General features: G+C 43.2%; 1 protein-coding gene across 3 annotated transcripts in view; it reads left to right on the forward strand.

Annotated features, from left to right (window-relative positions):
• The first annotated feature begins 4916 nt into the window (after positions 1-4916).
• LAMP3 (lysosomal associated membrane protein 3) overlaps positions 4917-27136 on the forward strand; it is a 30930-nt gene continuing 8710 nt past the window's right edge. For 2 of the 3 annotated variants that reach the window (XM_025287699.3, XM_025287697.3), the window contains exons 1-5: positions 4917-5146; positions 11646-12397; positions 13255-13383; positions 23302-23359; positions 24815-24985. In XM_025287699.3, coding sequence (XP_025143484.2) covers positions 5098-5146; positions 11646-12397; positions 13255-13383; positions 23302-23359; positions 24815-24985 — 1159 coding nt within the window. In that variant the 5' untranslated portion in view covers positions 4917-5097. The remainder of the gene's footprint in view (positions 5147-11645; positions 12398-13254; positions 13384-23301; positions 23360-24814; positions 24986-27136) is intronic. The other variant, XM_025287700.3, reaches the window with a different exon arrangement.

The raw sequence follows: 27136 nt of genomic DNA on the forward strand, positions 1-27136 counted from the left end.
CATGATATAAACTGATCAGAACCAACCAGATCCAAGATAGCAGGTGAGTCGACTTCCTTTTGACTTGAGCCTCAGTGTACGCTCATTGTAACCTCAGTACTCTACATGACGTATCGCAGGTGCCATGATGGCTCCAAGGATGATCTTAAAGGTCAAAAAATTGGCACTTGCCCAATTCCTGGAAATCTCCCTTCCCCCAAATAGCTGGAATACTCATCCCACTCAGCCTATGAAATAATTCGCTGACAACCCTGTACCCTGGTGCCTCCTCCTCCTCTCTTGCTTTCTGAGATGGTCTATACTCTGTATATGGGGTGTGTTTCCTCCCTGAACAAACCTTCTTTCAGTTTACTATGGTTCGCTCTTGAATTTTTTCCTGCACTAAGCCAAGAATCCACACTTGGTGACTGTCCCAGGGATTCAGACGTAACCTGGGATGTGACCACTTTCCTGCACCTCGCTCTTTTTCTTGCAACAAGTTGAGACTCCTCCCTTCAAAGAGTGCAGTAAAATTACCCTCCCTTTAAGTGTGGCTGTATTAGTGACTGTAATAAACAGAATGTGGTGTAAGTGATGTTCATTGCCTTTCAAGACTGCGTTATAAAAGCCATTTTGCTTTCTTCCTCGTTCTCCCTGTTGGATTCCTTACTGTAGAAGAAGCTAGCTGCCATATGGAGAGGACACTGAAACGGCCCAAAGGAGAGATTTGAGTGGTAGGAACTGAAGCCTCCTGCCAGCAGCCGTGTGTGAGCTACCTGGGAGATTAGATTCTCCAGCCCTAGTCGAGTCTTCTGATGGCTTCAGCTCCAGCTGACGTCTTGGCTGAAACTTCATAAGAAACCCAGACCCAGAAGAACCCACCGAAACCACCCTTAAATTTATTACCAGAGGGCCATGAGATAACAAGTGTTTGCTGTTTTAAGCTCCTAAGTTTCCTTAACAATAAATTAAAAATATATTAAGTAGTTTAAAAACTGGTTGGTTAAGTATTATACTGACATACAGTGGAATTCCATGCAGCCATTAACAGTAATACTATGGAGAAAGCTAGAAACAGCACTGTCGCCACGCTCGCAGGATCAGAAAATCTGGAAAATATGCAAATTCACAACTTTCATGAAGAGAGAGCTGAGTGCACAGGGCAGCCATGTAACCTGAAGTCCAAGGAAAACAGGCACCTGCACAAAGAGAGAGAACTCCAGCTCTTGCCTACTTGGAGCAGGCAGTGCTACATGTCGGCAAGCAGAGTTCAGCTAAATTTGTTAGTGGCCTAGTGTAAGTTTGCAAGAGAAAATTTAAACCTGCAGATGTAATGAAAATTTGCATTCAGTAGCAGACTTTTCTCCAGTGGTGTCACTGGGCACTCTAACACACACACACACACACACACACAATTAGTGAAAGTCCTGAGAAAGTATCCTTCAGGGTATAGCCCAGGGGAGAGGAATACTAGCTGCTGCAGGAAATACAGGAAACAATGCTCGTGTCCTATTTCTAACAGAACAAAAGCCGATCCAACTGCTCAAGAACAGGTGTGATAAACACAGACTTACAGGCTGGTAAGCCCAACTGCAGCTGGGGAAAGAGAACGGAATGAAAACTGTACCTCTGATCCTGAGAAAGAGGTGGGCATATGTGCTGGGGGAAGGGTAGAAACAATTCGAAGGTCACACTCCCTCAAAACCCAGGGACAGAGTGCCTGCCTGACTGAGACTTAATCAGAACAGAGCATCTCCTGGCTTAGTGCCCAGCACCAGACTAACAAGCAGTGACTATCAGTAATGGTGGAATCTGCCAGGAGAGCTAAAAAGCGGGCAGAGAGAGAGACTCTGACACATACCAGGGAAGACCTAAAGCTGAGGTGGAGCGCACACTGAGAAAGCATTTGAGCAAACAAGGCCATACCTTAAACACAGGTAACACTTGAGTAATTTGATGATGTATGTAGTGTACTTAGGGTAACTGTGGCAACCACTGACCCAAGGATCTACACAAAGGAGTGAAGACTGCAAGAAATGGTAATCACATGAGTAAGTTTTTTTTAATTTAAAGAATTCTTTTTTAGTATTTTATTTATTTTTTAATCTATTTGTCTGCATTGAGTCTTTAATATTTTATTTATTTTAAATCTATTTGTTTGCAGCATGCAGATCTTTCGCTGCAGTGCAGGGACTCTCTGGCACTCGGGCTCCAGAGCATACAAGCTTAGCTGTTCTGCAGCAGGACTTTAGTTTCCCCAACCCAGGATCAAACTCACATCCCCTGAATTGCAAGACAGATTCTCATCTATTGGACTGCCAGGGAAGTCTCACTGAGTAAATATGAAAGCCTTTTATCCCCCCTTATCATTTACCTCTCCTTAAAAGATAATTGATTATTTAAAAAAAAATAGAGTAACAATATGTTGTGGGATTCATTACATCTACCGAATTAAAACATATGACAAGTCAACAGAAGTGAAGAGGGACGAAATGGAAGTAAACTGTTGTAAGAGTCTTCTGTGTGAAGTGGTATAAAATCATTTGAAGGTACACTGTGATACCTTAAAGATATATACCCTAAACTCTAAAGCAAACACAAGAGTTTTTGCTTTATGAGATAATATTAGTTACGACATGAGAGTTACAACTGATAAGTCAACAGATGAGATAACATGGAATTTTAAAAAGTAACTAACCAAGAGTTAATAGATAAAGAGGAGATATGAAACCAAGAATGGGCAGGAAAACAGTCGCTGAGATGATAGATACAAAGGTAATTATATCAGTAATCATATTGTTTGAACACCCCAATTAAAAGGAGGTTATTGTCAAATTGAATATTTTAAAAAGAAAAAAAGAAAAAAGACCACCCTTGTGACCTACAAGAAACCCACTTTAGCAAACCAAAGCCTATGCCTGAAATGCCTGAAGGTTAAGAAACTGAAACCTAGAGACAACCGATCACACACAGCCAGCTTGACTTTCTCAAAGAACACAACCACTTAAGCTACAGCCAAATAATTTCCTTGCTTTGCTTCTGCCTCTTCTCTAGAAAAGTCTTTCCCCTAGCTTCTATCAGTGGAGCTCTCCCAACTACTTCTGGTTTGACCCTGCCCAATTTGAACTGAGTTTTGCTCAAATAAACTTAAAAAAATTTTTAGTATGCCTCATTTTATCTAACAGTATAAAGACACAGGGGCTTCCCTGGTGGCTCAGATGGTAAAGAATCTGCCTGCAATGCAGGAAACCAGAGTTTGATCTCTGCATCAGGAATATGCCCTAGAGAACAGAATTGCAACCCACTCCAATATTCTTGACTGGAGAGTTCCATGGACAGAGGAGCCTGGCAGGCTATAGTCCATAGGGTTGCAAAGAGTCGGACATGACTGAGTGACTAACACACGCACACATTGACAGAAATAGATTAGAAGTAAAAGGATGGAAAAAGATATCCCATACTAACACTAATCAAAAGGAAGAATAACTATTTAATATAAAAACAAATTGAGTCTCAGAACAAAGAATATGACCAAAAATAAAAATTACTTAAAAATAATACAGTGGTAAATCTGTCGAGAGGACATACCAAGCCTAAGTGTTTACACATCAATGACAGAGCTTCAGAATACACAAAGCAAAAACAGAACTGCAAAGAGAAATAAACAAATCCACAATTATAATCCAGTATTTTGACTTGAGAAATAGAATATTTCCTGCTGTATCAGTAAAGAAGGAAGTCAGAGTCATCACCGATTTTAGCCCTCCAGGGCACTGTGGAAGGGGAAGAATACCTGTGATCCAACAGCCATCAGGCTACAGCCACTCCATGCCAGGAGCTCAAGGGAGTGTGCGTGCATGTGTGTTCAGTCATTCAGTCTCAGTCATGTCTGACTGCAACCCCATGGACTGTAGCTCACCAGGCTCCTCTGTCCATGGGATTTCCCAGGGAAGAATACTGGAGTGGGTTGCCATTCCCTTATCTAGGGGATCTTCCCAACCCAGGGATCGAACCTGCATCTCGAGTCTCCAGGATTGAGAGGCGGATTCTTTACCACTGAGCCACCAGGGAAGCCCCAAATGACCACCTATAATATTGTTAATGGCTGATTAATGCTTTAAATTTTAAAAGTACTAATTTTTAAACTTTTAAAACTCCTTAGCAAACTTGGGACAGTATTGCAAGGTAATTTTTTAATGTCAAGTTGGTTAGTTAAGCCATCATTCCTCTGATCTACTGCTTATATGCGTATTCCTCCTGACTGGGATTCACAGCTCTGAAAGACCATCATTGCTTCATCTAATTAATACAGGAAGGAGATAAGAGATGAAAAGGTCATCTTTCCAAGACATTGAATATTATTCATGTTCCAGAAAAACCAACTGGGAGTAGGCATTATCATCCTTATTATACAACAGAAGAAATCTAGGCTTTGAGAGGTTACCTAAGGTTGTACATCTGCTGAGTTGGCAGGGTCAGATTCAAACCTCAAATCTCCCCAACTCTTTAGACCACACTCTTCCCGCTCCCCGCAAGGTGAGGGTGCCAGATAAGGCTACCTTGAGCAGCGAGCAGGGCTGTCTCTGACTTCTTGTGAATACACAGAGACAGACAGCGCTCTACTACTGAGTTTTGACTCCTGCTCATTCCTCATGAGTGAGGGATTGGTTTTCTCTCAGCTGAGAAGAGTCTCTAGGTTTATACAGAAGTAGATTCAAGATCTCAGAGAAAAATGGAGACCCAGCTTATGAGAGAAGGAAGCAGATACTGACACAGATCCACCTCCTCTTGTGGAAAATAATCTTAGATGCTCTTAATCGGGCTGGGGGACATGCCCCACCCCCACCCCATTTCTTACAAACACTTAAGGCAGAACCGAAAGTGCCTGCTTTCACCGGAGGGCCACTTGTGGTTTCCCGCCCTCAGCGCACTGCTTGGGAGGGCCTCTCAGTCGCTTCTCATAACACAAGTGACTTTGGTTTCTCGGCCACAACTGAGTGAAGGGCAGAAGGAACCTGCCCTGGCAACAGCCTCCCACCATTCAGAAGACCCAGCCGTGCTGAGCGCTGAGCCTAGCAGCTGCTTGGGGAGGCACTGGTGCTCCCTGGCTCCCCAGTCATGTCCTGGCAGATCCCTGCAGTGGTGATGTTCTTCATGGCTCTGGTTGGTGAGTGACACACATGACCTTCCATGGTGACCCCACCATATCTGGTCCTATTAGATGTAAATTCGTTCTAGTTCCAGTGACCAAGGTGGGACAGGGCAGACTGGAAATAGCTGTAGTGACTTTAGTTACTGTGGGTATTTGACTTGGGACTGTCTTTTTATTACTCTACATGTGGAGCACGCTTCATTGTTTCCCAAAGGCTTCCATGGTTTGGATTGTGTTCCGTGAGTCAGGCAGAGTAGGTGTCAACCCAGGAAGACAGAGACACTGCCTGTGGTTCCCAAATGGGTTCTAGGCGCCTGATTAGGGAGAGTTTGTAGAAATCACTCCCATTTAAGAGGTGAAGAACTGAGCCAGGACTTAAAAATGGAGCTCTTGCCACACACTCTGGGGAAAGTATGTCACGCTTTGTTTTTTCTGCTTTTCTCAAATGAAGTGCTACATTTATATTATGTAACAATAAGTTGTGAAGATGAATGAGATGTGGTTGACAAACTGCCCCATCTCAGAAGGATGTAAGCCAGGGCATCAAAGATTTATTTTTCAATTGCAAGGATTTCAGATCAGAGAGACGGTCTAGGAAGCTAAGCTTTTAATGATCCTTTTATGTCCCTATCCCCTGCTTTCACCAGGAGCGTTTTCTCCCTAGGACACAGGGTCCTCTTATGTACTTTGTAAAGCTTGCTTGTTGATTCACAATTCCTTACACTACCACTGACTTGAATGTGTAAGGGAACTAGCTCTGTCCACACGGCCCCACTAATGTGCTCAAATGGGGGACACACCTGCACTGGAGTGTAACCCAAATCATCATGAAAGTTGGGTGAAGAGTCAGGCCAGCTGCCCTAATCCAGGCTGTTTTCCTTTCAGAATTAGAGTTTCACATTCTTTGGGAGGCAAAAATGGAAAGTCATTATTATGATTAACAGAGCAAACTAATAAAAAACCATAAATTCTCCGTGTAGTAGGAGCCCTTAGTGAGCAATGTGTGGGCAAAATTTCAATGGCTGGCAGGTGACTGGGGGATTCAAGAATGCAATGAGTGTGTGATAAATGCCCAGGCAGGTGGAGGGGAAATGCCCACATTGCCCTTTCCTCTCTGAGCTGCACATTCTTAGAGGTGAACACAGGCACTCAGCTAACAAATCGGGGTCCCTGTTCTACACTTATGCACTACGCTCCTACATGCATATATTCAAGAAATACTTGCTTAATTGGGTATGAGCAAAAAGCATTAGACATTTTGCTTGGAGAGACATAGCTTTTAAGTAAGCTTACTGTGTAATCTTTTTCCAGTCACTTTGCTTCCCTGATTTCAAATTCTTCCCCTGTAAAATAAGGGGATTTAAGTTGGTATCAATCAAATTTAGGTTCATTTGCACACAAGAGACCAGCTCCACATAGTGAATTAAACAAGATGAATGTTTGTTTCCCTCTTAAGTGAAAATGAGTCAAGAGGAAGTCAGAGCAGGTGTGTGAGGACTCATTCTCATGGACCCACCACCCTATGTATGACCTCCACCTTCAAGACCTCCTCACAGCTCTCATCTGCAGAGCTCTAGCCATCACATACAACTTGCAGGCGGATAGAAGGAGGAAACAGGAAGGCAACAGAGAGGCCCCAGGAGTGACTGAGCTCCCTTCGAGCAGCCTTCCCAGAAGGTCCACATGACCCTACCTCTTCTATTGCTTTGGCCTGAACTCAGTCACACATTCCTATCTTTCCCATCTGGAAAAGATGCTTGGAGATGAATTCCAAGCAGTAAGCACTCAACTTCAACTCATGGTTCTATTTACGAAGGAAAAAGGAGAGACTGAATTTGGGGGGAGTCAGCCAGCAGTCTCCAACACAGGGCTGGAGCCCCTTCTGTTCAAAGGTTCTCTTTGAGTCTCAAGTCCCCCAGAAAGTTAACAGAGACAGGATTTGCATCTTTTTGCTAAATGCTTTAAGAGTAAACTGTGAAACTGTGAGCAGAATCTTGCAAGGGCTGACCCCTGCTGCCCCACACATCCAGAAAGTCTTCCTGCCTCATGCAGCTGGGGCTGCTTCTGCTGCCCAGGGAGGTGCCAGAGAAAGTGCTTGGGCATTATACCCTGTTCCCTGCCCCTGGATGTGGCCCCTGGGGCTCCATTTACTCTCCAGCTGTGTTCCTTACAGCTGTGCAAAGTGTAGCCTCCAAAACCCACCAGGCCCACTCCCTGCTGGCCTTCCACCTATCCCTCCTCCCCACACTCTCCCATGTTCCCTTCATGTTGACCCCCTTGCTGTTCTGCAGACATGCCAGGCTCTGAGGCCCCTGTGCCTTTGCACAAACTCTTCCTCTTGCCTGTAGGATGCCATCTGCTCTCTTGTCTAGCTGAAGAACTTCTTCTGTTAGATTCCCCACCTCACCCCATAGCACTCAGAGGGCCTGCTTCAATAATAACCCCTGTCACACTGAGGTGTGTAGTCCATTTTTGTATCTGCCTCACAGGTTTGGAGCCCCTAAGAATAAAGACCTGCCTCCAGTACCTGGCCAGGAGCTTGGCTCAGTGTAGTCTCCCATATAGCCGTTGAATTGGGTGTGGCAGGGAAACCAAACTAAGGCTCTCTAGGAAGGCCCAACTGTCTGGGAAATACCTAGAGAAGTAGTACTTGTGTGGTCACTGGCTTTCCCAGGGCCCAGTTGACGGGTTATCTCTCAGATCCTCCTGTGAGCTGTAGGGAAATCCAAACCTTCTCACACCACTTGCTGCAGCTCACCATCTAGAGGGGTGAAGACTCTAGGGTACTCATTTTCTGAGTCTCTTGAATCCTGGAGAGGAGATGCTCAGGTTCTCGGAGTGAGAGCCTGGCAAATCAATGTGCAGATTTCAGGTTGTGTTCTTTTGAGCAGGAGGAAGGCTGAGAGATTCTGAGTTATGCCCTGCCCTTGCTTCTGCCTACTTCCCTCTTTGTGGGTCTCAGAGAACTTAACTAAACCTCTAGGGGTCAAAGAACCCATTTAAAAACTATGACCCAATTTTGACAAAGATTGGGCATATATGTGTGGTCATAAACATAGATATTGTAAAAACAGAGTATTTTTCCAAGTGTTATTTCCTTGAGTACCTAACAATCTTATGAAGTTTCTTGGACATATTTCAATGCACAGCAGAGCTACCCCTGTCAAATTTCCATCTTATCATCAGCCCATCTTATATACCTCACACTCCTATGAGGAAAGGAGGAGAGGGGCTAGATTGGAGAAGGAGAATATAAGAACAATATTTCCCAGAGTTGTTTAGTTGTAACACACTTTGTCACTTTTGGTCCTGTCACCTACCAGCCCCAGGCATCTGTTCATCACAAAGTCATGTATCATACGGAGACGCCATCACTTCCGGGCACCTCACAAAGATTTCCTGAACGCCGAGCACACTTGGCAGGGTGCCATGAGTGTTCTTATCCTGTTTGGGGTGCTGTGCATTCATGAATAGCCAATGTGTTTTTTCCCTTTATTTGAGTTCATTCATCACTACTGAGAGAGGAGTTCTAATTGTATTATCAGGAAGGTTCCCCCTTTGAAAGTGTGTGCTACTCAGTTGAGGAAATTCTACTCAATTGAAAAGATTTACTTTAGCTCATAAGCATAAGGTAAACACAGTGGGATTTTATCAAGGACCTAATCATCCAGGAGAGCAAAAGGCAGGTGGTTCTCAATCTCCCAGAGTTCTCTGGAGCAATCTTTGCTTTTTACTACAGACATTCCTAGACACCACGTCTGGGAGTGAATTCTATTTCTCCATCATAATACTATGATCCTAATGGGATTCCTATTGGGTTCTTGACCCAGGAAACAGCAACTCAGATTTAGCCCAAATGAATTGTGAAGATAAATCTTCAACAACTGTCAACCTTCATAATAACCTTGAATGGAGAAACCTTGCCCCGGGTTCTACAATATGGGCAGAAAGGCTCCACAGGGAGTGATTTTACAAAGATTTGCAAAGCAAATCTACAACCCAGAAAATCAGTTGATATAACTCTCAAATATTATACATTTCAGTTGTCTAAGTAAACATTTTGGAAACAGAAAAGACTCAAAAGACTCTTTAGTAATAGTCTCAAGTAACCTAATGTCATTAATAATGTCTTTTACAAACCAGCTGTGCAGAAATAATTGGTAAGTGTTACTACTGGACTTACAGTTAGCCTTTTCTTCTGGAAAATGATCACTGTTTTAGCATGTGGGTCTTTGAAAGCCTCACTAAGGACCACCATGATGCAGGTTTGGTGAACTGGGGTCACTGAAGGGGCATCCTACTCTTCTTCTCTCCTCTGCTTTTGTCTCTTCTCTCACTGTTCTTCCCAGGGATACACACTACCTCCACCCATCCACAGACCCAAGGGCAGGCTTTGCTTCAGACAGGGGCTTGGGTCTAAAGCTCCAAAATTTACTAGTTGGACAATTATGGTCAAGTTAATAGAATTTTCTAAAATTGAGTTTCCTCATCTGAAAAACAGAAAGATTAGTACCTGTCAAAGGGTTTTTGAGAAGAGTTGATGAAAGATAACCCTTGATCTGAGGTCTGCCATGTAGTAAGTGGCTTGTAGATTTATTGCTATTATTATGGGGAAAGTACCAACTTAGAAATATATTGGATGAAAAAGAGAGAGAGTAAAGGAGTTTGTGGATGATTTTTATTAGATATGAAATTCGGGACTCTATAAACACCAGCATAGAACAATCTTTCCATTTTCCCTGTGTTTTTCCAAATCACTGCCTGACACTGGGCAGCTCCCACTCCAATGAGTGAAAATACAAAGGGTAAACACCTTGAAACCATAGCACTGAAGAGACAGCACCATCTCTCAGTGCACCTGATCGTAAGCTCTTCTGAGACATCATCACACTCGTCCACTTTCGGGTTTGTTCTGTGTCTGAAGGAGACAAGGATAGAACTTTTCTGGTTGAAAAACAGCCAGAGGGCTTTGGCCCTGAAGGGTGACCTGGGAGAGAACCTATGACAATAAAGCACATTCTAGGCCTGCTTAATAGTTCAGAAAGGCTTTTACTCAAACCACCTTGTTTGAGCCTTCTAATAATCGTAGGAGGAGGGTGATCCAGCGGTTAAGAGTCCACTTTGCAATACAGGGGACGTGATTTTGATCCCTGAATGGGAAACCAAGATGGGGTGCCACAACCAAGACCCGAAGAAGCCAAATAAACATACGAATAATGCTAGGAGGTCTACAGTGTTATAACCGCCACTGACACATTCTGTTATTTATTCATTCTGTAACCACTGAATACCTTCAATGCACAAGCCCTGGTGGTAGGAAAAAAAAACAACCCACAGCTCCCACCTTGAGGTTGCCGTTAATCTAGTGGGAGAGATGCACAATCTATAAACATATAATCAGGGCCAGTACACACTGTCTGGCCAGGCTTATGGCTAAATATTTGAATGCCATCCCCTTATATCATTACAAGTTGTGATTAGTGCAGTGAGGGCAATGAAAATAACACTATGATGGAGAATTGTGGGAACGGGGAGCTGTTCTATGTGGGGAGGGCAGGGAAGATTCTTTAAGGAGCCGACATTTAAGCCAAACTGTGAAGGACATGCACACCAGATATATCAGAGCCTTTATGGGTTAATTTAATTTCTTAGCTGGAAAAGACTGGACCACTCTAAAGGGTTAAGTAAGGGAATGATAGAAATTGGGCTACAATTAGAAAACTGATGGCAAGATAAAAATGGAAGGGAACTGAATCTCTTGTCATTGGAGGCAATTATGCATAGGTTGGCTGAACACATGACAAAATAGCGAACAGCAAAATTCACACATTAGATTAGGGTTTGTATTAGATAATCTTTAAGGCCTCTTTCAAGCCTGGGATTATATGAGTCTGTGAAAACTGTACAAGTCTGAGCAGATCTTTATTCCTGTTATTCAAGCTGCCCCAGCTCTGTCAGATCATCCCAGCAATATCCTACCCAGGAACACACTCTGCCCAGGAACTGTCCGGATTCATGTCTGAAGATGGAAGATGAAGCGACATTGGCACTCAGATATCTAGCTGAGCATGCTCTCTGGGGTGTTAGTACCACACCACATACAGACAAAAGGAAAGGCTATCTCCAGTACGATCATGGATGACAGCCTTGTGTAACTCAGTGAAGCTGTGAGCCATGCCATACAGGGCCACCCAAGATGGACGGGTCATGGTGGAGAGTTCTGACAAAATGCAATCTGCTGGAGAAGGGAATGGCAAACCACTTTGATATCCTTGCTTCAAAAACCCCAGTATGATCACAATCCTGTGAAAACATGGGTGCAATCAAAATGTTAAAATTGTGACCTCGTGGAAGAATTTTGAGTGATGTTCACTTCACCATTCTATCCTTGTAAATTTTCCCCAGATCTAAAAAATGCATGTTAATTTTAATGAAACATTAAAGTGGGAGTGGGGAGGGACTAACAAATGTGAGCTATTAGTTGGTATATTAACATTTTTTTTCTAATTTGCAGGAATTTGGTATTATGACAGTCATTATAACAGTCACATGCAAGCAAAAGTGTTTCCAGAAATCACAGGTTATTCTTCACCTACAACAGGACAGGCCACAGTAAAACCTTCTCTCCTCCAACCAACTAACTACATGCCTCACAAAACTGCAGCAGCAAGATTGACAGATGGTCACGTCACCTCTCAGACAGTTGCCAAAACATCCAGCTCTGAGACCCTAACCACAAACACAACCATAGAAGTTCTAGCAACAACTTCCCCAGTAACTACAAAGAGCACCCTACCAACCACTCCAACAACCCACACCCTAGTCACAACCCTGGCCACACCCAACAAGTCACACGTGACTTTTCCAGTCACTGAGGCTAAAGTTGGCCTCAGCGTAGGTCCCAGTCCACCACCAGTCACCATCAACCCAACAGCTCATACCACTAGAAACAGGCCGACTGCCAGCCACACAACTGGGAAAACCACCCAACTCAGTAACCAGACCACCCTTCCAGCAACTTTGTCCACCTCACCACACAACATCACAACCAGTCAGAAACCCACTCAACCCACCCACACCCCAGGGCCGACCACAGCCGCATGCAACACCACCCAGACGGCCTCGCCCGCCACCATAGCTCCCAGGCCCACCCTTGCGCCACAGCCATTGTCACCCAAGACGGGAATTTATCAAGTGCACAATGGAAGCGAGCTGTGTATCAAAGCAGAGATGGGGATACAGCTGGCAGTTCAAGACTCCGTGTCGGTAAGTCGGAGCCATAGGACCATAACAACAGCTTCAAAAAGTTTGAGTGAGAGTGCCTCACTAAAAAGGAACATCCTGTATCTTGTAATGAAACAGATACTTGCAAGTTCCTTTCTCCAAGGTCCTCTATTAAGAGAACCTGTTTTAGAATACCTATAAAAATAGACACTGATAGTGACTGTATGAACAAAGGAAAGCACACACCGAAATTTTAAGTATGCACATTCCTCACTTTTAGCCAGCATGGGCAGAGTGTGGGGTATGTCCAGCATTGACCCCAGCCTGGCCCTGTCCCTCTGGATGACGTTCAAGCCTCAACAACTTTCCTGTGAAATGAGAGGTTTGCATTCAATGGTTGTTCCAACCACCTGTGACATTAATACGAAAAATCCAGATTAATGAGAAGATTGGTTGGAGGTATTGGGGGTGAGGGGTTAAGATTATTTGACTTACTGAAAGAATCACTATAAAAATTCTTCCTATTTTGCACCATTTTTTGTGATTGTAAGTAAAACTTCCACATTCGGGTTTTTATTTGAAACAGAAGTTCATTAGACAGCAAAACATTTCCTGTAGTGTCCAGCATGTTTGACTGAACAAAAATTAAATTTCACACAGTTTATCAAGAATATAGCTGCCACAAATTATCTCTCAAGGAATTCCTCACTGTGAGAGCACTCTTTCATTTAAAAAAAAAAATCTTAACAGATTGGAAATGAGAGGTGTCTTCCAGGGACTTTGAAATTCCCCATTGAAAACCCACTAGCCTCGAGTTTCAGACTCCTCTCTAGCCTGTGTTTCTGGTCTCCCAACTAAAGTGTTCTCTTCATTGAGCCCATCTATTTTATTTGGTTTAGGTCTTTTCACCTCAGAAATACTTCAACATCGACCCCAATGCAACTCAAGCCTCTGGAAACTGTGGCTCCCGAAAATCCAACCTCCTTTTGAATTTCCAGGGCGGCTTTGTGAATCTCACATTTACCAAGGTGAGGCTGAGCTCCTTACATGAACAGGCTCTAGCATTTCTTTCCCTGCCCACCCCCAGCCGCGCCTCCCCACCCCCGACCCCCCCCCCCCCCCCCCCCCCGTCCCCCTCTCCCCGCCAGGGCCGGTGGTGCAATCCCACGCTTCACTTTAAATTCCAGAGGAAATAGACATCAAAGCCTTTTGAGATGTTCTCTGATAAGAATGAGGGTCATGGAGATGGAGAGGAGGCAAGTGTCAACATCTTCTGTTTGCTCTCTCCCTGCTTCAGCCTCCTCTGTGCAGCCCAAGAAGGGCTTTGATGCCTCTCGGTGGGGTTGGGGGGGAACTTGGCCTCAGGGAACCTGACCACAGTGCCCTATGCAAACCATCCAAAGGAGGAAGTTGTACCAATGAACAGACCCACAGAAATTTCCAGTGGACACAATACGCAGTATTACTCTAACACCAAAGTCAAATGTCATAGAAGGCAAAATTCAGGGACTAACCAGGAGCTGGGTTTTCTAGGCTGTATCCTGGAAGGGAGTAGACAACAGAGTATAGAGGAAGAGCATGTTCATGAGGTCAGAGTCTTGACTACCAGTTTGGCTCTGTTACTGTTCTGCTTTTGACATCAGGCAGGCAACTTAATTTGTTTGAGTTTTTTGTTCTATTTTTTTATCATTTGAGAAATGGGAGAAAGGAATTAAAGATTACTCCTGTAAAGAGCTTGATCCAGTACACAGAAAGTGGATGTGCACTAGCCGGTAGCTATGGTTACAGTGACTGAAATGGGCAAATGTCTTGGGGCACAGTGATGGTCATTCTCCCTCTCAAGGAAGAGACTCCTTCTGATTGCCCCCAAGTGTCTTACAGGCCAAGAGGATCCTAGCAGCTGGGACTTGGTGCAGGTCTCTTTCTTACCTGTCTAACTGACCCCTGAAGTTAGAGGGTCTTGGTTAGCAGATCTTAGAGAGCAATGGGCACAGACTTTGGGATCGGACAAATCAAGATTGACTTTCAGTCATGAAACTTACTAGCTGCATGACCTTGGACTAGTTTGGGGCATATTTCCTTGTCTATAGAATGGAACTAGTTATAGCTACTTAGTGGGACCCTTGGGAGAATTAGAAATGGCATTTGTAAACCAGCCTTAGCTATGCCCCCAGAGAAGGCAAAAAGTCTCAAAGAAAGTAAAAGTTCCACTACTCTTAGCCTTCTGGGGAATTTCTGCATTTGAAAAAAAGTTATTTGGCTGTGCTGAGTCTTAGTTGTGGTATGCGGGATCTTTGGTTTCAGCCAGCAAACTTCTAGCTGTGGCATGTGGTACCTAATTCCCCCACCAGGAGTCAAACCAGGTCCCCATGCATTGAGAATGCAGTCTTTACCACTGGACCACCAGGGAAGTCCCAGTTTCTGCATTTTAAAAGAGAAGTTGTTTCAGCCAAAGTGGTGGCAACAAATCCCAAGATTACAGGGGCTAAACATAGACCTTGATGTATGTTTAGTCTTAGTTGTAAAGTAGTTGAAGTAGCGAAAAAGTAAAAATATCTTTTGTCTTGAAACAGACAATCTTTATTTTTTATTTTCCCACTTTTGGTGAAGACTTCATTTTCCATTAAATCTGTATGAGGTAAATGTTAGAGTACGTGTGAGGTGACAAGCAGCAGCCTCAGTAGTGAGGGGACGAGAAGGACGGGTCAGGAGCTCCGGTCCTCCCCAGAGGGGACCAGAGCTGAGGAGGCTGGTGGCGGGGCTGGCATCTAGCCCTGGGGACTGTCACTCTCTTTCATGGTGAGCGTTCATTCTGGATGGTGAGATGTCCTGAATGGCCACCTCTCTACTGTACCAGTTAAATATTTTACATATCACCTCTATCAGGTGGTAATGACAGACCAGTGTTGCCAGTGTTCAAGAGAAGGCAGAAATCCAGATCTTTTAATAAAAGCACATGACTTTTTAAGTTAGCAACACATTTTTAAAAAATTGAACACTGTTGACCCAACAAAACACAGTTGTAGGCCTGTGTTTTGGTCTCAGGACCCTGACACTATGCCTTCTGCCCTAACAGGTGAACTATGTGAAATGCCTTTAGGCAGGAAAGTCTAGATTCTTCCGCAAGAGAATGCTCAACACTTCAGTCACTTTTCACTTGTTGCTACCCTCTACGCCAGTGCTTCTCAACAGCAGCAGTATTAACACTTGGGTTAATACGATGAGTCTTTGCAGTGGGGGCTGTCCTGTGCTTTGTGGGTTGTTGAGTAACATCCCTGGCCGACACCTACTAAATGCCAGTAGCAACACCCAACCCCAGCTATGACAATCCAAAATGTCTCCAGATATCACTAAATGTCCCCCAAGGGGCAAAATCACCCCAGATTGAGAACCAGTGTGCTAGAGAAAAAGAGAACCTTAAAAAAATAGGAATACATGTTAGTAATAACATTTTTGTTGTTCTGTTGCTCAGTCGTGTCAGACTCTTTGCGACCCCATGGACTGTAGCATGCTAGGCTTCCCTCCCTGTCCTTCAGCATATCCTGGAATTTGCTCAAACTCATGTCCATTGAGTTAGTGATTTCATCTAACCATCTAGTCCTCTGTCATCCCCTTCTCTTCCTGCCTTCAATCTATCCCAGCATCAGGGTCTTTTCCAATGAGTCAGTTCTTCACATCAGGTGGCCAGAGTATTGAGCTTCAGCTTCAGTCCTTCCAGTAAATATTCAGGGTTGATTTCTTTTAGAATGGACTGGTTGGATCTTCTTGCAATCCAAGGAACTCTCAAGAGCCTTCTCCAACACCACAGTTCAAAAGCATCAATGGTGAGCTGAGCTTTGGTGCTCAGCCTTCTTTACGGTTCAACTCTCACATCCATAAATAGATTTTATAAAAGAAAACCAAGTTGTAGGATGATAAATAGATGCTGATTAGCAAGACTGATTTTTCAGCCAGTTTAACAATAATAAGAGTTTACTGAGCACCTACTTTGTCCCCAACACTGAGCTAGACATAACAGGAGAAATAAAAGAAATATAGGTAATAGTTTGAGGTTTCAGATTGCATACAATAACTCATAATTTTTTAAATTGAACACTGCCAGCTACAGAAACGTAAAGAAAAGCCCCTCCTAGGAGGGAAGTTGTTGTTGATGTTGTTCAGTCAAGACTTTACTTATCTGTATCATGTTGCGTGACCATGGACAAATCAACAGCTGTCTGTCTGAACCTGTTTTCTCAAGATAGGGCTGCTATGAATTGGGCTGGTGTATGTGAAAGAGCTGAGCAGGGCATCTGGCCCATTTAGGGTCAGGACAGGTGGTTTTCCTTTCTCATTTCTGTTTCATTTTTTAAAGAACTGAAACCCTTTCCATGTCAATGTCTCATTTGATTAAGATGACATGCTGAGAGTTGTTCAAACTCTTCAGCTGCAAGATAAATGTATCTCCTCTCACCCTCTACTACCCACAATTTCCTTCCTGCTCAGGATTGTTTGTTTTAAAAACAACACATCTTTCAGTAACTCTGTGTAGAGTTTATGTTTCTGTTCTCAGTACTATCCCTTTCTCACCCACCTGGTTTGAAGGGCAATGTGAGCCTTCAGCACTGACTCTGGGACCTGGAAGAAACCAGGCACCCAGAGGGAGGAGCCCCAGGGCGACACAGTGTTAGCCATCGAGGTGTGGACAATGAAGAGTGCCAACCACCTGGTGTTTCCCCTAAGCCTTTCAGGGCATTAGGAGCTGTCTTATCTTACAGCTTCCTGAGAACTGTTATCAGCATTTATATGTTAACCCCCTCAGGGGGCGCTCTTCAGAACTTCCCAAGTGGGTGGCCCACCATTCCTATCATGCTTTCCCTTGTGGGGTTCCCTCTGCCTGGAATGCCCCTCCCACCCCTAATTCATCCTTTGAGATGAAATATCAATTCATCTTCACCCTAGGAAGTCTCCCCACCTCAATCGCCACCTCCATCCCAGGTAAACCGGGACACTTCCCTCTCTTGGTTTCTGGACCCTCCATATATCCCCTGACCTCCACTAATGCACTTGCCACACATTTTGCCATCTTGAAGGCAAGATTTTTACTTATTCACACTCTTTAGTGCTCAGCCCTGACTTTACATATAGTGTGCGCTTATGCTTAGTCACTCAGTCCTGTCGAACTCTTGGCAACCCTTTGGACTGTAGCCTGCCAGGCTCCTCTGTCCATGGGATTTTTCAGGCAAGAATACTGGAGTGGATTGCCACTTCCTCCTCCAGGGGATCTTCCTGACCCAGGGATCAAACCTGTGTCTCCTGTGTTGCGGGCAGATTCTTTACCCTCTGAGCCATCAAGGAGGTCCTTATACACAGTATATCTTTACCAAATGTTTGATGAAAGAATGAATCAATATGGAGTAAATCTAAACTTCACAGAGAACTTTGAGCCAAGGGGTCAAAAAGTAAATTAGCACCTCTGTGTAAACAGCCTCTCTAGTTTTTGTGACATTCAGAGTAGAGATTTCTTTCCTTTTTTTTTTTTCCGTTTAACTTTTTATTTTATATTGGAGTATAGTTGATTAACAATGTTGTGTTAATTTCAAGTGTACAGCAAAAACATTCAGTTGTACACATACATATATCTATTCTGTTTCAAATTCTTGTCCCATTTAGGTTATTACATAATGAGCAGAATTCCCTCTGCTACACAGTAGATCCTTGTTGGTTATCTGTTTTAAATATAGTAGTGAGTACATGTCAATCCCAAACTCCCTAAATATCACCCCATCTGTCCCATGGTAACCATAACTTGAGCAAAAGGGCCCTGATTGATGTTCACATCCTGAACATCTGTGATTGTGAAACTCCCATGATAGAATTTGCAGAAGTTGAGGAGAGGACCCTGGGCATCACAGTCATTGGTATGCTGCCTTCCTGGGCAGGCTTGACAGACTGGCTTTCTCTGGACCCTGTCCTTTGCTAAGGAGGATGTTTAAGTTCCTTGAGCTAAAGTCTTTCTGATGAGATATTGCAGAGTTCTCTTTTTGATGAGATATTGCAGAGACACTGACAGTGAGGAGCCACATTGTCAGCAGCCATTGGTTGAGTAGTGAGATGGTTCTTTAGCAAATGGTTCATTTAAATGGACATGCTGTAAGTGCTAAAGTACCATACTTGGCTCTTAGGAGTCTTTGGCCCTCTTTAGTCAATGCTGATAGGTACACACAGGCTTTTTACTTTGTCTTCAAGAATCTGTCATGGTAGATATTTATCATTCTTTAGCCTCAACCCCAAATGAGAAACCATCTGGCAGAGACTAACCTGATAGGTGACAAAGGAGAAAGCAGACATTATAAATTGAATAATGTGTGGCATATAATTTCCCTTGGGCTTTGGGTTAACACCTGCTTGAAGCTCTCAACCTACCTTGCATCCCCACTGCTCTTCTCTGCATTCACCCCGTTCCCCTCACTAAGAGCTGAAGTTTCAGCCAGGTTCTTTAATCCATAGGGCTAGCTAAGCTTAGCTCACTGGCTTGTTCTCTCTTTCTGTTGGTGGTGGATCTGAGCTCTAGGATATAGATAAAAATTATCCTTTGAGCTCAGTGAGAGAGATTTACTGGGAAGGGAAAATCTTTTTGTTAACAATGCTAGTTAAAATTTGAATGGAGACTTTGTGATCAGTTTTTTACATGATTCCTTCATTTAATCTTCACATCAACCTAAGATGTGAGGATTACTATTGCCTATTACTATTGTCCCCATTCTTCTATTGAGTAAGTAAAAAATTAAATGTTTGGAATGTTCACAAAGATTCAACAACTCAAACTAGGTTACATGGGAACAAAGACATATTTTTAAAATAATATTTAAAAATTCTTAGCAACACTTTATTCTCCCAAATAGGAGATTCATCACTCTAACATTTCATAACCAACCAATGTATTCAGCAACCTTGTATTTTACTGATGGTGTAGCCCAGGAGTCAACAAACTATGCCCACCCCCCAGCCAAATTCAGCCCACAACTGAAAAAATGTACAGTCCACAAGCTGAGAATGGATTTTACATTTTTTATGGTTGGGGGGAAAAATGAAAATTCTATGACACATGGAAATCATATAAGATTCAAATTTTCAGTGTCCATAAATGAAGTTTACTTTTGGAATATGGCCACACTTATTTCAGTATATGTCATCTACAGCTGCTTTTGTGCTAGAATGATAGAGTTGAGTGGCTGCTACAGAGAACCACAAAGCCTAAAATATTTACCATATGGCTCTTTACAGCAGAAAAAAAAAAAAACAACTTTCCAACCCCTCATATAGAATAAACTTCAGCCCTGTTATCATTCAAATTAGGCCAAATTCTGAATTTTCAAAAGAAATGCTTTGCTCCAGTTTAAATGAAAGATCATTTTATTTTCTTTAACACCACTCCACAGAAAAAGTGGGTACCATGATCTAAATAAGACTCATTCAATATCGGCAGCATACATTATATAAAACTTGAAATCTCAAGGAAACTAAACATTCCTCTGATCTTTTGTTTATATAAATTTGCCAAACACAAAGCTATTCCTTCACCGTGAAGATACACAGCAGCTTTGTCAACATTTGTCTAATTTTGAGTCAGTCAAAACAGAAGGATATAGGCTTAGGGCTCTGTCCTGTTACATCATGAAATGAATTTGCAGTGAGTGTGGGCACTGCCATCTGCTCTGGAGGGCCTCACCATGGACGCTAGCCCCTTAAAGCCCAAGTTCTTCTGGAGCAGGAACAAACCTTCCCATCAGGGCATGCAGTTGGGAGGGCCTATGCTTGCTTTAATGCTTCACCTCCCCTCTTGGAACTCTTAATGATTTTTCAAATGTTATTTATTCATTTATTAGCTGTGCTGGGTTTTCATTGCTGTACCAGGGCTTTCTCTAGTTTTGGCAAGCAGGGGCTACCCTCTAGTTGCGTTGCTCGGGCTTCTCATTGTGGTGACCTTTCCTGTTGTGGAGCACGGGCTCTAGAATGCTCGGGCTTCAGTAGTTGCGGTGCCTGGGCTCAGTAATTGTGGCTCATGAGCTCAGTAGTTGTGGCTCGAAGGCTCCAGCGTGTGGGCTCAGTAGTTGTGGTGCATGGGCTTAGTTGCCCTGCAGTGTGTGGGATCTTCCCAGACCAGGAATTGAACCCACGCCCCCTGCATTGCAAGGTGGATTCTTAACTGCTGGACCACTAGGAAAGTCCCTTAATGATTTTTGATCTTGCATTTTTATTTTGAACTAGGCCCACAAATTATACGGTCTTCCCAAATGGTTCAGTGTTAAAGAATCTGCCTGCCAATGCAGGAGACGCTGGAAATGCAAGTACGATTTCTGGGTCAGGAAGATCTCCTGGAAGAGGAAATGGCAACCTGCCCCAGTATTGCCTGGAAAATCCCATGAGCAGAGGAGCCTGGTGGGCTTTAATCCATGGGGTCACAAAGAGTCAGACACTGAGCAACTGAGCATGCACGCACAAATTATATAGCCAGTCTTGCTTCCTATAGATGATTATGTACAGGCAACTACATTTCAGGGAATGTGAAAGGAAGTTCTTACACAACAATTTTTTCTCTTTAATTCCGTATCCCATAAAGGAAAATGTTGAGCAAGATCCCATAGACAAGATCTTTTTTTGTCTCACCTACAATGTGAATCAGAGGTAGATTCCTGCCTCCTCTGAGCCTCTTTATTCTCAGTTGTAAAATGGGATAAGAACACTTATGCTGCCTTGAGGGGTTTTTATAAGGATCCAAGAAGGTGAAAAATGCACTTAGGAAACTGTAAAACCTTTAAAGAAATACAGGCCCCCTTTCTTTACAAGGAGGATAGATCTAGGAGCTGCCACAGGAGAGAGAAACTCCAGGAGGTCTCTCATGGAGCTCAGCCTGACACCACCACTGTTCTGCTGCTCCTTAAATCAGTCTCTTGATACAGCCCAGTTTCCAAAAACAAAGCCCTACATCACTGCCCTGCTTAAAACCCTTCAGTGGATTCTTTCTGTCCTTAGGTTGGGGCAGGGATCTTATAACAGCGACTGTGGCCTGATGTAGCACAGGCCTCTCTTTGGCTAAAAGAGACCCAAATAAAAGAATAATCTGGGACATCCCTAGTGATGCAGTGGTTAGGCCTCTGCTCTTTCACTGCTGAAGGCCTGGGTTCAATCTCTGGTCAGGGAACTAAGATCCCACAAGCCACACGGTGTGGCCAAGAGCTAGGAAAAAAAAAAAAAAAAAACCTGAATAAACTGTATCTGAAAGCAACTCAAGAAAGGCCTGGATCCCAGTTGTTTTTCTCTAAAACAAATGGATGATCCAAGCACATTGTCCAACTTGCCTTTGAGACCCAGGACTGAGCATCTTGAATGAATCATCTAGGTCTTATTCTTCTCCCAGGATCTAGAGCACTGCCTGGTCTGGGGTGGCTATAAGAGAAGTTAAAGGCAGCTTGGGGTTATATCTTCCCTGCCACCTATTATTAGAGTTGTGACCTTGGGCAAGTCACTGAGCCTTCATCTCTTCTCCTAGTTGTTGTGAGAATTCACTTCACTTCAAGGCAGAGATGACTTCCACACGAGGTAAGACGTGCTGGGCACGAGGTGAGAAGCCAGCGTGTGGAGGTTCTTCAGTGAACCATAGGATCCAGAGTTCAGTACATTAATAACAGTGACCTTACTGGAACAATTTGTACTCTGGAACCCTTACTGTGTAAGGAATCATCATTTTCATCCACAAATAATATGTACATGAACTAGATGTGGTCAAGATTATTATTGTCAAATTCCTTTGATGACTACTAAAAGTAATTCTGCGTCAGATTCTCATTTTGGTTGCTTTACCATTTTTGGCAACTCATACTTGCAGATGGTTTTCTAACAAATGCTTAAAAGTGGTAACACCATAAATCACCTACTTTAAAAAATAAAAACTCCTTTTCCAATGTACCCTTTCATATCTCAGTTCAATTCCTTTTAACATTTCATACTCTGAGTCTCTCAGGAAGTTATAGGGCTATTCTGTAGGGAGTTTTTTGGTTTGTTTTGTTTTTCCAAAAAGACAATCTCTGGATAAAATGCTTTCTAATTCTGAACAACAGCCTGAGGTCCTCTTCTAGGGAGCAGTCAGTAATCTCAGGGTTAACCATTTCTTTCCAGAATCCTTCATGGTTCCATCTAACCACTTGGGGATATGAACCCATTAATCTGTTTAAAGTAATTGATAACCTATCCAGAAAAATCCACACACATACACTATTTTGCATACACTATTTTTCCCAGGGGGTTTATAAGTAAAGTCATTCAGTCGTGTCTGACTCTTTGCAACCCCGTGGACTGTAGCCCACCAGGCTCTTCCGTCCATGGAATTCTCCAGACAGGAATACTGGAGTGGGTTGCCATTTCCTTCTCCAGGGGATCTTCCCGACCCAGGGATCGAACCCAGGTCTCCCGCATTGCAGGCAGACGCTTTACCCTCTGAGCCACCAGGGAAGCCCATCAAATCCACCCACAGTAGCCTTAAGGATGAGTGGTCTCGGTTTAAATCCCTACCCTAAGATACTAATTACTAATAACAGCTTAAAGTTTGCCGCCCACCCCACAACCCACTCACCTTCCAGATATATTTGCATTTTATATGCAAAAAACATGGCCTAGCTGAAGGGACTCAGATTTTACCAGGGGAATTTGTATTTCAGGTTCTAGCAACAAGCATTATGTAGAGGAATTTTCAGCCAGGGGCAAGCCATTACTTATTATTTATTTACTGTGTGATGTATTTACTTTTTTGGAAGTTTTCAAGCACAATTATGGTTCCATTACAACATACCCCCAAACCCCCATATCAATGATTTAATAGCTAGAATCCTGCCTAAACAGTCTGTAAACTAGGATCATAAACATAAAAACAGAGATTACCCAAAGATTTACACACTACTGTTTTACAGGGTGAAAAGTCATATTATATCAGTGAGGTGGAAGCCTATTTGACTGTCTCAAATCCAGGTAAGTAGTTGGAGAGGTCTGTTCCACCAGCGATGATGCTGTTTCTGGTTAGTTCATTTTTCATCTCACTGCTCTATGATGCTGCATTTGAGACACAGGCAGGAGATACAGTAGCACAGTGTGTTAAGATGACAAGCTCTAGAATTGGAGAGCTTGAGTCCAAATACCATTTATTAGCTGTGTGGTTTGGGGCAAATGTTTTCAACTCTATTTCCTCATCTGTAAATGGTGACAGATGAGGTATGTCACCTGTCATGACATACCTCATGACATGTCATGTCATGTCATGTATGACATGTCAATAGGCAAGTTAGTATGGGAAAGTTAGCATGGGAATTAAACAGGAAAATGCACATCAAGTACTTGCACAGTGCCAGACCCAGTGAGCTGACCCTCAGTGGGTGATATGATCTCAGACACAGGTGAATGCAGCTGCAGTGGTAGGAGGGGAGGGAACTTGCAGGCTGCCTCACTAGCAGCCTGTGGGTGAATCCACTGAGGGTCACAGTCTGGTCCTTGGCCCCAGAAGCCCTTAGCACACCCTTAGGTAGCAGCTGTCTCTTCAAGGAACCTGGTGTTAAACCAAGGTTGTAAACTGATGTATAAAATCAGAATGCTAATCTGTTCATTTATCATGCTACTGTTTCTTACTGTAACTGCAAGGGGACCAGAGTTAGGTCCTCTTGGTCAATGAATTTTCTCCCATTTGGGAAACCAAGTATATTCAGAAAGGTACCTGGTGGAAGTGTAATTAGAACATGTGGAGTTATTATGTGATTTAAATGTTTAACCCCATGTGCCTTAAGCATTCACCTCCTTGAAAAGGGTGTGACCCGCATGACACAGTGCCAGTCTTTGAGTAGGTCCCTCTCTCCATCAGCACTCAGATGGTTGGAGATGAGCCTCTTCCTTTTCATGCTTCCCTGAATGATGCAACAACCCCTCCCAATGATGGGCCTATCCTTCCTTTTGCTCTATTAATGCATTCAGTGTGATGATATGCAAATACTCAACTCGGTAACTTTGCATGTCTCCGCTCTGATTAATTATTAGTAAAGAGTTCATGTGATTTTGACTCAGAGAACAATCTTGCTTCTTTGATTTCTGAAGTTTTTGTGGGCACTTTGTGTGTGTGTGCCCAAGCATTGACAATTGTCCGCATTAGCTCTGCCCCCAAATGATTTAAAATAACTGAAGAAAAGATTCCCAAAAGTTTTGATTTCAGCATTATCACATTTCAGTGTAAGTGAGATGACTCTCAAATACTGCAAACAGCAGGAAAAAGTCGCCAGAGAGCACCTGGGTGAGGTTTCATGAGGCGAAGGTGGCAGAACTCCAGAAAGCCACATTTAAGAAAGGCCATTTAACGCTTCATGGGCCACCAAGCAACAACTGGGGCTCAACAGCTATTTGCCAGGATGCTTACATGTCTCTATTTCACCTTTGTGTTTTCAGCGAAAGTTTACCAAGGAATTAAAAGTGCGATGATGATGTTTGAGACTGTGGTTGGGCATTCCTTCAAGTGTGTGAGTGAACAGAGCATCCAGCTCTCAACCTACCTTCAGCTGAAAACAATGAATGTCCAGCTTCAAGCCTTTGATTTTGAAGATGACCACTTTGGAAATGGTGAGTTATGTCACAAACATACACTTCTGAGAAAGTGTACCAGGGGTAGTTTTAAGTTATTTTTGTTTGAAGCTTTCAAAGGAACAAGAATCACATGAACATCCTAGAACAATATGATTCCACCACCAAGCTCTCAGGGTCAAGTTTCTCTGGCCAGCCCTCCCACCATTGTGTGAGTCAATACCAACCTCAAAATCTAGCTAAATCTATTTTTGATAGTTGAGAGGTACTCCTAATGTCATTGAGTTATTATGAGAGAGATGTTTTAGAAACTAAAATTCAATTCTTGCCCATAGGTAGAAATCCTTGTAATACTGTTTTGCTGGTGGGGAGGAAAGGAATTCCTACATGTCTTAATGCACTCATGTCCACTGCCTCCTGTTGTAGGTTACATTCTCCTTGTCTGACCAAAATACACATTCTGACTCATTTATACACACATGCACATAATCAATCAAAAAGTCAGAAAATGCCATCGGTAACCTCCCCGAGCAAGCTGCTGGGTACTGATAAACTCAAGTGTCTTTGGAGAACAGTTTAAACATCCTGAATATGAGTGATGGCTAAAATTCAAGATTTCGGAATAGATTCTTTCCCACTTACAGAGGGAAAAGAAAAAGATGTGATGATTCTAGAAAGAAATACACTCAGCTGGACCACCGAACCAGTGCTTCCTCAAAGTTAGTCTTAGTTTTCATGCAACTTCTGCTTTGGGTTTTTACCACAACAGAGGGAAGCAGGTTGTAGCAAGAAGACCAGGGACAACCCAGGGTGACTTTCCAGAAAAGCCCTTTTCTCCCCACTGAGGAAACAGTGTTACAAGGATTTCTATATATGGGCAGGAATTGACCTTTAGCTTCTAAAACATCTCTTTCATAATATGTCAATGACATATGAGCACCTCTCAACTATCAAAAATTGATTTGGCTAGATAATTAGCTATAAATTAAATTTCTATAAAGTGAGTCTGATTTCTCTGTAAAGTTGAAGATGTGAGGGCAGAAAACTCCTGATATATTAACACTTGGCAAAAGCATTTAGCAAAGGCAGTAGTAAAGTGTTCTTTGCTGTGGATCCCCTGATTTCTGTAGGTTTCATCTGAGTCCTACAATGTCTATCTTCATTCTGGACCTTTAGCACAGTGCAGATTAAAATCTAAGATTAAATATTAAAATTTGCTAGTAGGTATTGCCCCTATGTTGTCATCTTGCCTCAAAATACCCAGTTTGAAAAATTCTTTTAAAAATTCGTTACAAAGTTGTGAAACACCTCTGTATTTAACCGTGTGGTCTTAGAAACAGTACACACATTTGCTCTCCCTCCCCCTCAGAACCTGTGTATAGAAGGAAGTTGAGCAGGTCTGGGAAATCGCTTAGTGGCAGAGGTGAGAAATGAAAACCTTTCAGCAGCACACCTGGCCTGCTATTAGCAGTGCTCACGAGGAGATGTAGAAAGCTATCTTATCATTTTTTCCTCTCCCTCCCTTGCCCTCTCATATAAATTGTCACAAAACCCTGTCCGTTCTACCGCCAGAATATTTCTCTTGTTCATTCTACCATCCCTGCTTCAGCTCAGCTCCTTATTCCCAGTCCTTGTGCTCAGATTTCACCAAAGATGCTCAAGTATGAAGTCGTATGTCATCCTGTAAATAATATTTTCTACCAAAGTGTAAGAGAAGATGGAGAAAGGAATCATTTAAAAAATAAAAGTTACCACACAGTATGGTGTTATAAAAGGCATAAGTACAAAGAGCTGTGGGAGTCAGAGGACAGTGTGACGCGAGTAGCCTTGTGGGGAGGAGGTCAGAGAAGCCCTGACCGATGGCTGGCGCTTCACCAGGGGCTCGGAGAACTGGAGAGGAATCCCGCAAGTGTAAATGCTCAGCCTTGTCAAAGAGAATGGTCATCTCAAACAGTAGGCTCCTGCCCCCACTTCTCAAGCTCTTCTCTCTAAACTCTGGGAGGCTGCAAAAGCTCTCTCTGGTATCAGGAGCCTGGGCTGTCTGGCAGCCCCTTTCAAGAGGCACAGAGTTTAAATAGAATACTTTGGCCACATGATTTGGTGCAGATTTTGACGTTGGGAAACAAGGCTCCTTGGCTTACCCTGGGTCTAGAGTCAAGACACAATTTTGATCCTGACCTCTAGCCTTAA

The sequence above is a fragment of the Bubalus bubalis genome, chromosome 1, assembly GCF_019923935.1.
Source record: "Bubalus bubalis isolate 160015118507 breed Murrah chromosome 1, NDDB_SH_1, whole genome shotgun sequence".
Taxonomy (NCBI): Eukaryota; Metazoa; Chordata; class Mammalia; order Artiodactyla; family Bovidae; genus Bubalus; species Bubalus bubalis.